The sequence below is a fragment of the Protomyctophum parallelum genome, assembly GCF_964188405.1.
Source record: "Protomyctophum parallelum genome assembly, chromosome: 5".
Taxonomy (NCBI): domain Eukaryota; kingdom Metazoa; phylum Chordata; class Actinopteri; order Myctophiformes; family Myctophidae; genus Protomyctophum; species Protomyctophum parallelum.
The window spans coordinates 8,439,997-8,452,984 of record NC_139702.1 but is presented as its reverse complement, the minus strand read 5'-3'; the positions used below and the strand labels follow the sequence as shown (position 1 = coordinate 8,452,984).

Below are 12,988 nucleotides of genomic sequence, written 5' to 3'. Positions count from 1 at the left end.
AGTGAGGCGCCCCTCACTTCACACAAGTGTGATCTTTAAGCGTCTGGTTTCCAGTCCTTCCAGTCCGTCTTTCAGTTTCTTGTTTTTGTTTAGTTTTTTTCCTCTTGTGTCTTTGTTGGAGAGTGCCCCCCCCCCTGCCAGGCCACAAAAACAAGGACTATCCTGTCATTTTTGTGCCGCTGCAGAGGCATTGCGTAATACCTTATAAGGATGTATGGGATGGGAAGATCAAGGGAGTCTAAAACAAAATAAAACAAAACAAGGAGCGGGCACTGATCCTGGGGTAACATCACAGCCCTGTCCCTGGGAATCTCTCACCCATCACAAAGTCGTTTCATTTATCTCATTTATACTTATTACTTATACTGAAAATAGCTGACCTACAAGTTCACATGCAAGGCATTGAGGATGCGATTCGTTGTGAGCTTGTATATCTGCTATTTTCGGAGCACAATCTTAACGCCCTCTCCCCAAAAAGCACTTAAAACCCACCTTAAAAATGTCCATCTCTGAAAATCCTTGTTTGAAAAAAAAAACGAACGATTCTCTACCATTATTCATGTTTTTTCTTTTGATTGCTAAATCAGCATACAGTAAACCTGTGGTCGTTAGCGCCTATACCTGACTTTAGTCATTATATTTAAACATTATAGGTAGTCTATCTTTTCCTCCAACCACGGTTGTGTTTTCAGTTAGATGTGACTGAGTTATAGGGCAAGCAGGTAGATTACCGGACAGTACACAGACCGCGTAATTGCACTGTCCCCGGGATTCGCTTCCAACAGGAGACCTGTGTTACGTCCATGCTGACACTTTCAGAGTTAAATGAACACAGGACTTTGCTGTGTGTGCTGCTATACCTATACCGTAAGGATTAGCCGTAATGTAACACACAAGATGGCTCCTGCTCCACAACCGCAGGAGAAGCACAGGAGAGTTCACGGGAGAGGTGGTGCAACCGATGGTACGTGGTGGGCAAAGAACTCAACCAGACAAAGGGTGCTATCTTGCACCATCTTGCATCAGAGACACTGATTCCGTCATTTGCACAAGAGGTGTTCCCCGTCAAAGTTGCTATCTTGTGCCACAGCCTAAATCCCTAAAACACCTCCGCTACCCGTTACATTATGCAGTGGCGTGCACAGATAGACACTAGGGGGTGCTAGAGAACCCCCTGCCCTTTTGGCAATGTGCTAAAAAAAAAAAAAGTTTTCTTTTTTCCCCCTAATTTGTAGTGTGTGGACCATGCGGTGACATTGATCAAATCTTGATAATAAAAACGCTTCTACTATATTATTTAGGCCCCCCACAATCTAAAGCTATGTTTCTATGTCAGTGGTTCTTCGATAATAAAAAAAATAGCCGACCTACAAGCTCGTAGCGCGCCACTCAGTGGCGCGCTATGAGCTTGTAGATCTGCTATTTTTCAATAGCTAAAGCATAAAAGCACCAAAATGGGTTCCCGCCCCAAAATGCGCTGCACAAGGTGCCCTTTTTTTCACTTGAGCACCTGCCCCTCTAAATGTCTGTGCACGCCACTGACATTATGCATAGGCATAGTTTGGGCGTTACAATACTGAAACCAATCACCATGCAGTGTTGTTTTTGTTGACTAAAACTAAAATATTCGTCAACTACCTTTTTTCACTGATGAAAACTATAAAACAAATAATAACAAATAAAAATGAGCTTCGATGACTAAAACTATGACTAAATATACTGACAATTTTGTCAACAACAAATAAAAACCATACTAAAATGCCAGGGAGGGACTAATGGACAAGGGTAGAACTAAAAGACAAGTCAATTTATATTTCTAAAGTAATTTCTAAATTATCTATTCTACACGCCCACAATTGTGCAATTTTGTATGGACATATGCACGTGTGCGTGTGTGTGTGTGTGTGTGTGTGTGTGTGGTAGTCTGGGAGCCGTGGGGGTGAAATAACTGATTCTTGTAGCTTGGGGTCACCTCTTAACAATAATCAAGAGGATGCCCAGAGATATCCCTTGAGCATTTTTTTGTTATTAAGCCCTTAATGCCCGAAACACAAACAAATCCCCGAAAATAAAGCTTTATATTTTTTAATGCAAAAATACTTGGTCTACTCTAAATGCATCAAATGTTCTTTCTACAGTGTTTATGAATGTGGATATTGCACATTGTATTTGACTCATGATTAATTGCATTATTAATTAATGCATATTAACCCATTCTGACCGGGCACCCATTTTGGTGTTAGCATCATGTTATGCTTTATCTATTGAAAAATAGCAGATCTACAAGCTCATATCGCGCCACCGAGTGGCGCGATACGAGCTTGTAGGTCTGCCATTTTTGAAAAATCGAAGAACGACTGACATTTTTAGAATCTGATCTCAGGTCAGAATGGGTTCATCAGACCAGTCTGTGTCCAGTGGAAAACCTTGTATGAATCTGATCTCAGGTCAGAATGGGTTAACCCCTTCATGCCTGAAAACCCCCAAATCCCATGAATTATATTTTTGAGGGGCCCTTGCCCCTCCTATGCCCAGCTTTCCGTGTTTGTGTAAACACAAACATTGAAGACAAAAGTGAAGACGGAAAAGTGAGAACGCAAATTGTGATTGGCTGAATGACTTTTGTGATGATTTGATGGTTGAGCACGCAATGTGATGTACGTATGATGATGGATGACATTGATGATGTATGATGATACAGCGCTATAGCCCCTCCTATATACAGGTTTAATGTTTGTTTTAAAAACGCCCTAACACAAACTTCCATTAACAATAAAGAGAATTTAATGTTTGTGTTGGCACCAAAAGTGTATAACCAAAAAACAAAAATCTTGTGCTGCTGTTTTTGCTTGTAAAATATTGATTTTGGCAACACAAAATCTTTCTCAAATGTCTGTACATATACCTAACATCTGAACCAAGTATTGGTGCCTTAGTTTACTCTTATGTGAAGTTAGATCTTGAAATCTAGCACATTTGTTAAAGAAAACGCTTCAACTTAAGTGGTTGACTCCCAGCACAATGAAACATACACATAGTACAGAAAAAAAGAGAAAAGAAGAAGCGCTACGTGGGTCCTTTATATAGTAGAGAAAACTGCAGACAGGTGCTCTTAGGAGAGGGTTTCATATAACAAAGCACAAGAGTTCTTAAAAAGTTCTATACTTTTAGTCAATTTCACTGTGGAATTAAGGAGGTATTAGGTGGCGAACTTAAAAGAGGGTCCAAGGCAGCTCTGTCCAGTTGAAGGAGAAAAAATCCTTTATTTCATTAGATTATTAAAAACAAGGGTTAAAAACACGACCAACGCGTTTCGGCCTGCATGGGCCTTCATCATAACCTGACGCTGCCAGATCCAAGAAGCTTGCTACACAAATTTGTTTCACAGCAGTGTTGGGAAACATGGTTACTCAATACTGCCCCCATCTGGCAGAGTCAGGTTACCTTCATCAGGGTCAACTGTTGACCAGTTGAAATTAGCCTCGGAAACCCAGACGTTTTTATTTCATGGGAGAAAAAAAAAAAGTCTGGGACTGAGTCCACTTCAATTCGCCATAGAGTAGCGCAAACGTCGATCACTCTCTGCTGATTTCGGATTGTCTGCATCTTTGTTAAATTGACGCACACATGTACACACACACACACACACACACACACACACACTCCTCTCTCTCTGTCGCTCTAATTAATCAGTCTCATGTCGCGCAGCTGTGTCTAGATTCTCCCGGCGGATCCGGCAGGGAGCTGCCTATGCCATAGAAAGCATAGGTGGACCCCAGGCTAAGTTGAAATTGACTCAAGGTATAGAACTTTTTAAGAACTCATATACATATACATTTAGCCAGAAGCTTATGTTTCATACATAGAAAATGTCAAAACCTACTGTGTAATGAAAGGTAGAAAAGAAAAGCAGCGCACCTTTGCCCAACATGGTTGAAAATCTGTCATAATCTTACAATTTTTATTCATGCGGGCCTCGACGCGTCATCATGTTATACTAATCCTTCCATTGCGCACAATGCACGGCACAAATCAAATAACTTCTTTGGGCACGGTGGCACAGTCGGTAGTGCTGTCGCCTCACAGCTAGAAGGTCCTGGGTTCGATTCCCGCTGGGGGCACTGTGGGCACTGGCGGCGTGTCCTCTCCTCCGCGTCATCAGTGCCCATACCCGAGGTGGGGTTGGCGAAAGGGCCTTTCTGTGTGGAGTTTGCATGTTCTCCCCGTGTCCCCTAGGGAAGGTACCCTCACAAAAAACATGCAGTAATCCTGGTCTCTAAACTGCCTCCCCCTGGCCAGCCGGGGCGCCTGATGGAGGGGAAAGGAACTGGTTGGAATAACGTGTTCCTTCCACGCGCTACGTCCAACCAGGGAAACTCCCCCCTGTCAGATGTAAAGGAGCGACTTGGACACTCAGGCATGAAGGAAGCATGAGTTTAAGTCCGTTGCTCTCACCAGGTTGGCGGAGGGTGTGTAGAGCCCAGGATCACATTAGATAATTGACACAGGGGTGAAAAATGGGTTACAAAATCGTGGGATAAAAAAAAACTATTAAAAAAAAAAGAAAAAACGTCTTTGAATCGACAATTATATAAGCACAATGGACACAAGGAATTAACACTCTCACTTCTGCTGACTATAGGAAAATTATACAATCACAGAGATTTGTAGAGAACGAGACCTCCGAGCTGTGAATGTTCTGCTGCCGTTGTGTGTCCGGGCAGCTCCACTCCCGACCCGGCCTGTCCATTACGCGTTCTATCAAACAGAATTGGCATTGCGGCTGCAGGAGGCACTTTGTGCTGTCCTAAACCTGTGTGGACAAGATAGCATCAACGCGTCCACGGGTAATACCTCCACCCGCATTATGTATAGTGGGTTGGGTGGCCACAAGATAGCTTTTACGGATAATGGGAGGTTCTAAACCCACTATATGTGCTATATATAACAGTGGGTCAGGACATAATATATAAATATCCCTTCATTAAATGTTTTGTTTTTAATTATTATTTCAAAACAATAAAAAAGCAAATTTTTCTTTCCAGTAGATACAAATTCATAATCTTTTCAAAATAATTTCATAAATTGAGGCAGGAAAATCATTGTTAAGGAATGGAAGTCTGAGGTTTTACCTCCAGCACATGTATGGTTCACTCAGCTCGGTAATGTGGCTGCTTTGGAGAGGTTATCCTTTAAGATGAATAATCAGTTGGATAAATATGATCTGAAGTGGGACGTGTTCCTCAGTCATGTTGCAGGTCCCTTGGTGTGATCCATGGTCAGGCAATGCCCTCTTGATTGTTTATTGTATTACTACACATTATGATACGGTTGATGATGCTGCGTTTGGTCGTGTAAATAATGTAAACTATTAAAATTAAAATTTAATTTTTTATCTTATCTATCTCGTCTGTCCATGAATACGTACTCTGCTGTTGTTGCTTGTGTTTGTATTTTAGGTTTTATGTTTTATGTGTTTGTAAAAAATGTAAAATAAAGTACTGATCATACAAAATTTAAAATAAAAATAATAATTTCATAAATTGTGAGCTTGTAAATCGTTTAGTTCCCTATATTTGAAATACGGCTTAGTTTCTTAATTCATAATCTATCTTTTCCTTTCCTAGAAATGTAGTGCAGTCAAAAGTACATTTGTCTTTGAAATGTATGTAGTGGAGTGGAAGTCACAAGTATCCAAAAAATGCAAATATTCAAGTAACAATTTACCGTCCGTACCCAAGTAATGTATGTACTTTGTTACTGCACTATAGCAACACAGTGGGCTGTCAGGGAGGGGAGGAGAGGAGAGGAGAGGAGAACACAGTGGGCTGTCAGGGAGGGGAGGAGAGGAGAGGAGAACACAGTGGGCTGTCAGGGAGGGAAGGAGAGGGGAGGAGAGGAGAGGAGAACACAGATGCAGAGGGGAGGAGAGGAGGAGAACACAGTGGGCTGTCAGGGAGGGAAGGAGAGGGGAGGAGAGGAGAGGAGAACACAGATGCAGAGGGGAGGAGAGGAGGAGAACACAGTGGGCTGTCAGGGAGGGGAGGAGAGGAGAGGAGAACACAGTGGGCTGTCAGGGAGGGAAGGAGAGGGGAGGAGAGGAGAGGAGAACACAGATGCAGAGGGGAGGAGAGGAGGAGAACACAGATGCAGAGGGGAGGAGAGGAGGAGAACACAGTGGGCTGTCAGGGAGGGAAGGAGAGGGGAGGAGAGGAGAGGAGAACACAGATGCAGAGGGGAGGTATGTAGTGGTGGAGCACTGGGAGAGAGGAAAGCCACGGTCCAGAGGAATGAGAAGAAGAGAGAGAGAGAGAGAGAGAGAGAGAGAGGTAGGGACTTGAGAGGGAGAGGGAGGGAGTAAAAGAGGACAAGGGAGAGGCACGTGGGGAGGGGAGGGGAGGGGGCTGTCAGGGAGGGGAGGCCAGCTCAGGGCGCCGTGGAAACGAAGGTTTCCTGTCTAAGGAGGAAAGAATCTCTCATCTGTAGGGTGTGTGTGATGATACGCCTGAGGGGGTGTCACTGTGTGTGTGTGTGTGTGTGTGTGTGTGTGTGTGTGTGTGTGTGTGTGCGCGCACACACGTGTGTATGTGTCTGTACTTTGCTGTAAACGTATGAAAAAGGTCCAGTGCCGCAATGTGTTTCAAATGTGTGCCTGTATGTGACTAGCTGAAAGTGAGTGTGTCCACATACTGTATATACACGTGTGTGTGTGTGTGTGTGTGTGTGTCGCGCGCGCATGTGCGTGGGTGTTTATGTGTGTGTGCGTGTGTGCGCGTGTGTGTGTGTTTGCATAAGTGTGAGTGTTTTCCTAGGCGGTCGGGGATCCATAAGAGGGTCTGGGCATGCTGCCCAAGCAGAGGTCATTGAGTGAAAGCCGAGGGGGAGGGCGGTGTTGCGGGGGGGCTCGCTCACGTGTGGTGTAATGTCTCTCTGTGCACGCCTCCTGGTGTGCATCTGCCCCGTGTGTGCGTGCCTCCATACATATGGTCCCGTATGTGCGTGCCTTCCAGAATACCCCCGAATACAGCCGAAGACGTGCGTGCGTGAGAACTCGATTAGGGTTTCTGTGGAATGTGAAACCACTGTGTGGCGAGTTGGCACGCCGGCAAGAGGAACTTAAACACTGACTTCATTGTGGTTTAGCCTCTGCTTCGTATTATATCGGGGATCCTGTTTGTAATTGCCGTGCACTTCCCGACAGGTTTGGCTATAAGTCCAGTTCACTGAGTCCAAGAAGGACCTGCGTTCCACAACCCTAGTCGCGGCCTCCCCGTTTGAACCCGCGCAGGGTTTTTCCGCTGGAGCCAGACCGGTTTTGGGTTCGATGCCGGTCCCGATTTTGGAGGCTAGAACTATAGAACTAGACCACCCATAACCAATTGTTCTGACGGATATTTTGTAAAAAAGAAAAGAAAAAAGAAACAAAGAAACAAAAAAAAGTATCGAAACAATTTGTACAATTTTGATTTGATGTCAAAAGATTGGATTTACAGGCAAAATAAATAAATATATATAAAATGTTATATATTCGGTATATATATATATATATTGGGTGGAGGGGGGGGGGGGAATGGCCAAAGTAGAGAGGCCAGGTTGAAATTGGTTAAAAATCTGATAATTTGGTGTCGGTTAGACTCTAGTCACAACCTTTGCTTCCCTGTTTGAACCTGTGAAGGTGTTTCTACTTTATTGTGGCTATCCGAGTCTTGAGTCACTGGTCTAAGAGGAACCTGTGAGTTGACTCACACTAAACGCTAGATTCTTTCTCCGTGCCTCACCCAGACCACCGGACGGCATCGCTATATGAGTGGAAAAATACGACACAGTTTTGTTAAGATGTAGCTCCAATTAAGACACACCACAAAAATGCAGATTGTGGTGAAAAGCCCACATGATAATTGATAATGTTTCTCTGGTTTCCCTGCAGCTCTCATTTAGAAGCCACGATGGCAACTCTGTGCTTAAAGAATGTAATGTATGTAGAGTTTACAGTAAATCTTTTCTCCAAGTCTCTAAAACACACTAACAATAATATCTGGGACTTGTATATGCTTTTCATGGTACTCGTGTGGGGGCCAGGGGGGTGGAACAAGAAATTTGAAGAATTTTTAGGGAAAAAAAACAATTAAAATGAATTGAAACCAATATTAACAGTATTTGGTTAAAAATATTGCAGTATTTGGATTTGCAGTATAAAACTTGCAGTATAAAACTACCTACAGGATATTATATTTGTACTTGTATGGATTTTCATAATTGTTAAATATTGGTCCTATAGTGCAGAGGTTTTCAACTGGTGGCGTCAGTTACTGGGAAGTCGGATGCCAAGAACTTCCACAGAAAGGGAGTTTGAATTTCAAGGTAAAGTGAACCGGATTTGACTGGTTGAGTCTATTATTGTGCCCATATAATCATGCAGGTTAAGAGAACAGAGTAAGGGCAACCAGTCAAAGGAATAGCTCCGGAAGACTAGCATATATTAAATTACTGACTGTTAAGGGCTTGATTTAATTCACCTCAAATTAACAAATTTTATATTGATTTTAATATCCCCTCACTCAACTCAACAGTGGTCCCCAGGTTGATTCTTAGTCAGGGTGGTGGTCCCCAGGTTGATTATTAGTCAGCGTGGTGGTCCCTGGTTCATAATCAGTTGAAAACCCCTGCTATAGTGCATCAAATGAGTCCTACTAACGAAACTAACGAAAGGTTACTTTACCCAGTAACCGTGGTTATTGAAGAGCGAGGTAATCTTCCAGCACGTGAGGCAACAAAACATCCATAAACTCCCATATATAGATCATTATTAGATGGGTTTATGCCTCATGACGTCATCGCCAACAGTCCTCGTCCTGAGGGTATGACTCACGCTCAACATTAATGGCTCAACATTATTGGTGACATTTTTCCATCCCAAAATTCACCTGTCACTGTGCCACAAATCTTTAGAACAAATAACTGTTGGCCAAATTAGAGCAGACAACTTTACTATAGCCACATGGATTTAATTTTTTCTTTCTTGACCAGCTTTTGGCTGGTGTGGTTGTGAATTTCCCACCCTTCACACAGCAGCAGTTTGACATTACCTGAAAGTAACCTAGTAGCTCTGATGTCAATGTCAGACCGGTGTTACATTTCTTTGTTTCCTGGTGGAACCCCTGGTACGCCCTGCGGTAGGTTGGTCGGCTCATTGACGCAACAGGCTTTACAGTACACTGATTATGCCTTAACCCATTTTGGGGCGGGAACCCCTTTTGGTGTTTTAAGAATTATGTTGTACTTTAGCTGTTGAAAAATAGCAGATCTACAAGCTCATAGCGCGGCACCGAGTGCCGTGCTACGAGCTTGTAGGTCTGCTATTTATTTTTAATCGTGAAAATGTGGCCCAAATGTTTGAATATATTCTTTCAGAGCGAAAGTTTTTAACTCAAATCTTTGCCTCTGAGGGGGTGCCTGGAACAACATATTTTCAGATGGCTGGTCGGCGGGCAATTATATATATCTTTGGGGGTCCTTGACATAATTATCTTTTTGAGAACGACTGACATAGAAACACGGGTTTTTCAGAAAACTGTCAGGATTTAGAAGGCATTTGTAGAATCGTCCTCAGGTCTAAATGGGTTAACCCATTCTGACCGGGCACCCATTTTGGTGTCAGCATCATGTTATGCTTTAGCTATTTAAAAATAGCAGATCTACAAGCTCATATCGCGCCACCGAGTGGCGCGATACGAGCTTGTAGGTCTGCTATTTTTGAAAAATCGAAGAGCGACTGACATTTTTAGAATCTGATCTCAGGTCATGAATGGGTTCATCAGACCAGTGTGTGTCCACTGTCCGGCGGAAACCTCGTATGAATCTGATCTCAGGTCAGAATGGGTTAAGACTCCAACCTTTTGATTGACAGATCAGGCATCTCTCGCCCTGCTGTGAGACAGGGGAGGGACTTCCTCTAGTGTTTAGCATGCATACCAGACTTGAGGACTCCTTAGAGCTGTAGTAGTTCCCAAACACTGGGTTCGGGATCCATTCGGTTGTTTCATCAGAAAAACAAAACACACACAAAAAGGACTTCATACATAAACAATATCAAAGACATTTCCTTTTTTTTTGTTATCACTATTATTATTTTTACTTTTAAGAAGGAGTGAAAATAGTAGATCTACAAGCTTGCAACGTGTCACGATGCGTCACATTGTGATCTTGTAGATCGGCTATTTTCTCTAGTTTGTGTACCGGGGAGATATCTAATTTCTCTTATGGGTCTCAAACTAAAAAGCCATAGAGTGTGTGTGTGTGTGTGTGTGTGTGTGTGTGCGCGCGCAGTTAAATACATATTATTCATGTTGTTTTCAAGTTTTCTTTTCAAAGTCCCGTTCCTGATCATCTGCGTTTATATGGTTACCTTTTTTTTCTTTAGCTAGCTCTGAAAATCAGCAATTTGTCCATACATTTCGAGGAACACCTGTGTTTAGGGATGTCCGATACCGGCGATACCGATTTATTTGCAGGCATTTTTTTTCAACCAACATACAGTATCTTATCTCCTGTCGTGGACTCAACACACTATGCCTACTTTTATTGCGATGCCCCATGCGATACTACCAGACATCTCTACCTGCATTCAGAGCGAAAATAGCACGCCACGTCACATAGAGCTTGTTTTATCATTTCATTTTTCATTTCTGTACTGACAAATTAAGTGTGCACACTTTTTCCGACTTTTGAATATGGATATTAACCACTCCACTGTCCCCAGGAGGTTCGAATTAACGGCGCAGTCATGCTGTCACTGGACGAGCCACTGGATTTGAAGCTACCATCAGGGAGGACCAACGGGAGGATGCGATTAGGGAAGAGGAGTTGGTCATCGTCCATCTGCGCCCCCCTGAGCGCCATGCGGCCACGCCTACTGCGGACAACTTTCCCCTCACCACCATCTTCCCCAGGTACGTGATTCTTTCTAAAACGTTGTTTGATGCTGCGCTTTTACTGTACACGCTGTAGCTAAAGCAATAGCCTGGCGAGACAGTTAGTTATGCGTACATGCACTCATGCATGCATTGTACTGTACTTTCACATGCACAAATATGTACATTTGTGCGCACGCATGGTCGCACGCACACACACGCACACACACACACCTATTTCACCCTTTCTTCCTTTAAAGGACATGTTCTCACTCAGACTATCGCAGGAATGGTACCTTACTTTTATAAGCTGCTTCTCTCCTAACACACTCCCCCAAAAGATGCGGTAATGAAATCACTGAATGCCGTCTGTCTCTCTTCTGGCCTCAAAGTGCAACACTTTCTCCTCCAAGTTCTGTCAGTGCCAAAAGCATAAATGAGTGGAGCATGATTCTGTTATTCTGCTATTATGATGCATCCTCCTTAGTCTCGCACAGCCAGACGACTGGAGAGCTCTGCCTGCCGATACGTCTAAATCCTAATGTAGACGCTGGAACAAGAGAGAAACACTAAGCGGATTTTTAAAGCTACTACATTGAATTTAGACATTTAGATGCAATTCGTCTGGTTACTCGACACGACGTCCTCATTTACCTGGCTTATCCACTTATACCCTACTTGGGTTGACCGTATTCCCTCAGTGCTCTAGTCTATACTAGGGACTTTTCTGTTTTTGCTCTATTTTCGGATTTATTCCCCCCCACAATATGGATGTCTGGGTTAAAAACAACCTTGAGTTGACATCTGTGACAGGCAGCGACTACCATGAACAAACGGTGTCAATGTGTATGATTGATTCCACTTCATGTGCTCAATGTCATGGACGTTCAATGTCTACAGTATGTATGCCTCTAGTCTACAGGCTGAAGATTTGTCATGAGATGACGCCAGATTTATTCTTCAGTGTAGAACCGGTCACCAAAATAGCTGGTCTATTGTATTAAAGATGTTGGAAAGTTTGGATTCTATGTTGACTACTACAACTAAAAGACTAAGGTTTTGTGTGTATACCTGCACTATCTGCATCGAGTGATCTCGGTATTCTGACTTTCAATTGCACATACCGGTACATTTTGTTTTGATTGTATTGTTCCACTTTTTGCTTGGTCAATGTAAACGTACGTTTTCTCATGCCAATGAAGCCCTTTGAATTGAATTGAATTATAATAACATAACCAATATAAGGTACCCCAGGGTTGATGTTTGTTTTGAATGTTCTTCTCTCCAGATTCCCAGTCCCCCTCTCTTGAGCGACCCGGGTCCTGCTACACTCCCCCAGCTATGGACCTCAGCATGTCCCCCTCCTCACACCACACCTCCTCCCCCACCCCGTCCTCCCCCTCCTCTCCCGCCCCCTACTCCCCCCGGGAGTCCATTCACAGCAGTGGCAGCCCGCTCCCCCAGCTGTTGTCTCGGGTGAGTCCACTGCTTTCCATGAAAATAAAATAGAATAAACGTAAACACTGTCTGAAGTCCCAGGTTGGACTGATAATGTAAAATGTGATTAAAGGGGGGGGGGGCGAGCGAGGCACTGCGATTTCAAACATTGCAGAGAGGTTAGAAGAGACCGTCCCACAGAGTCTGGCCACCGGAGAGCATTCTCAGAGCATATTTAAATAAGTGCCAGCTAACTTCAAGGAACACGCAGAGTGCAAATGGGGTCAGCAGCAGCAATATTTCTTTCTTAAACGGACCTTCCTATATACTACACACTATTTATAAAGTCATATTTTTAAATCTGACATAAAACCATAAAACCAATGTGCTCCGTGTGACGAGAGCTCGGGACTGGAAAATCACCGGCAGTCTACATAAGACTGACATGAGTTTGACTGTGGGTTAGTAGAGGTCAGTAGAGAGTATTAAGCAATGCTATTTCCTCTGAGTCGTGACAATAGAATGATACGGTTCACATGAAATAATGGTGAAATTCCCCTTTAAGCTGTGTAACTAAAAGGCTACATCTGCACTGCGATGTTTTCATTGAAAAACAGAGTTTTAAAATGAAAACCATCTCC

At 43.4% G+C, this 12,988-nt stretch overlaps 1 protein-coding gene across 1 annotated transcript in view; it reads left to right on the top strand.

The window, feature by feature from the left end:
* The window catches only part of LOC310858974 (zinc finger protein GLIS2-like), a 41,715-nt gene that overhangs the window by 11,373 nt on the left and 17,354 nt on the right, over positions 1-12,988 (top strand). The window contains exons 2-3 of the mRNA XM_083765315.1: positions 10,760-10,949; positions 12,199-12,386. Coding sequence (XP_083621441.1) covers positions 10,784-10,949; positions 12,199-12,386 — 354 coding nt within the window. The 5' untranslated portion in view covers positions 10,760-10,783. The remainder of the gene's footprint in view (positions 1-10,759; positions 10,950-12,198; positions 12,387-12,988) is intronic.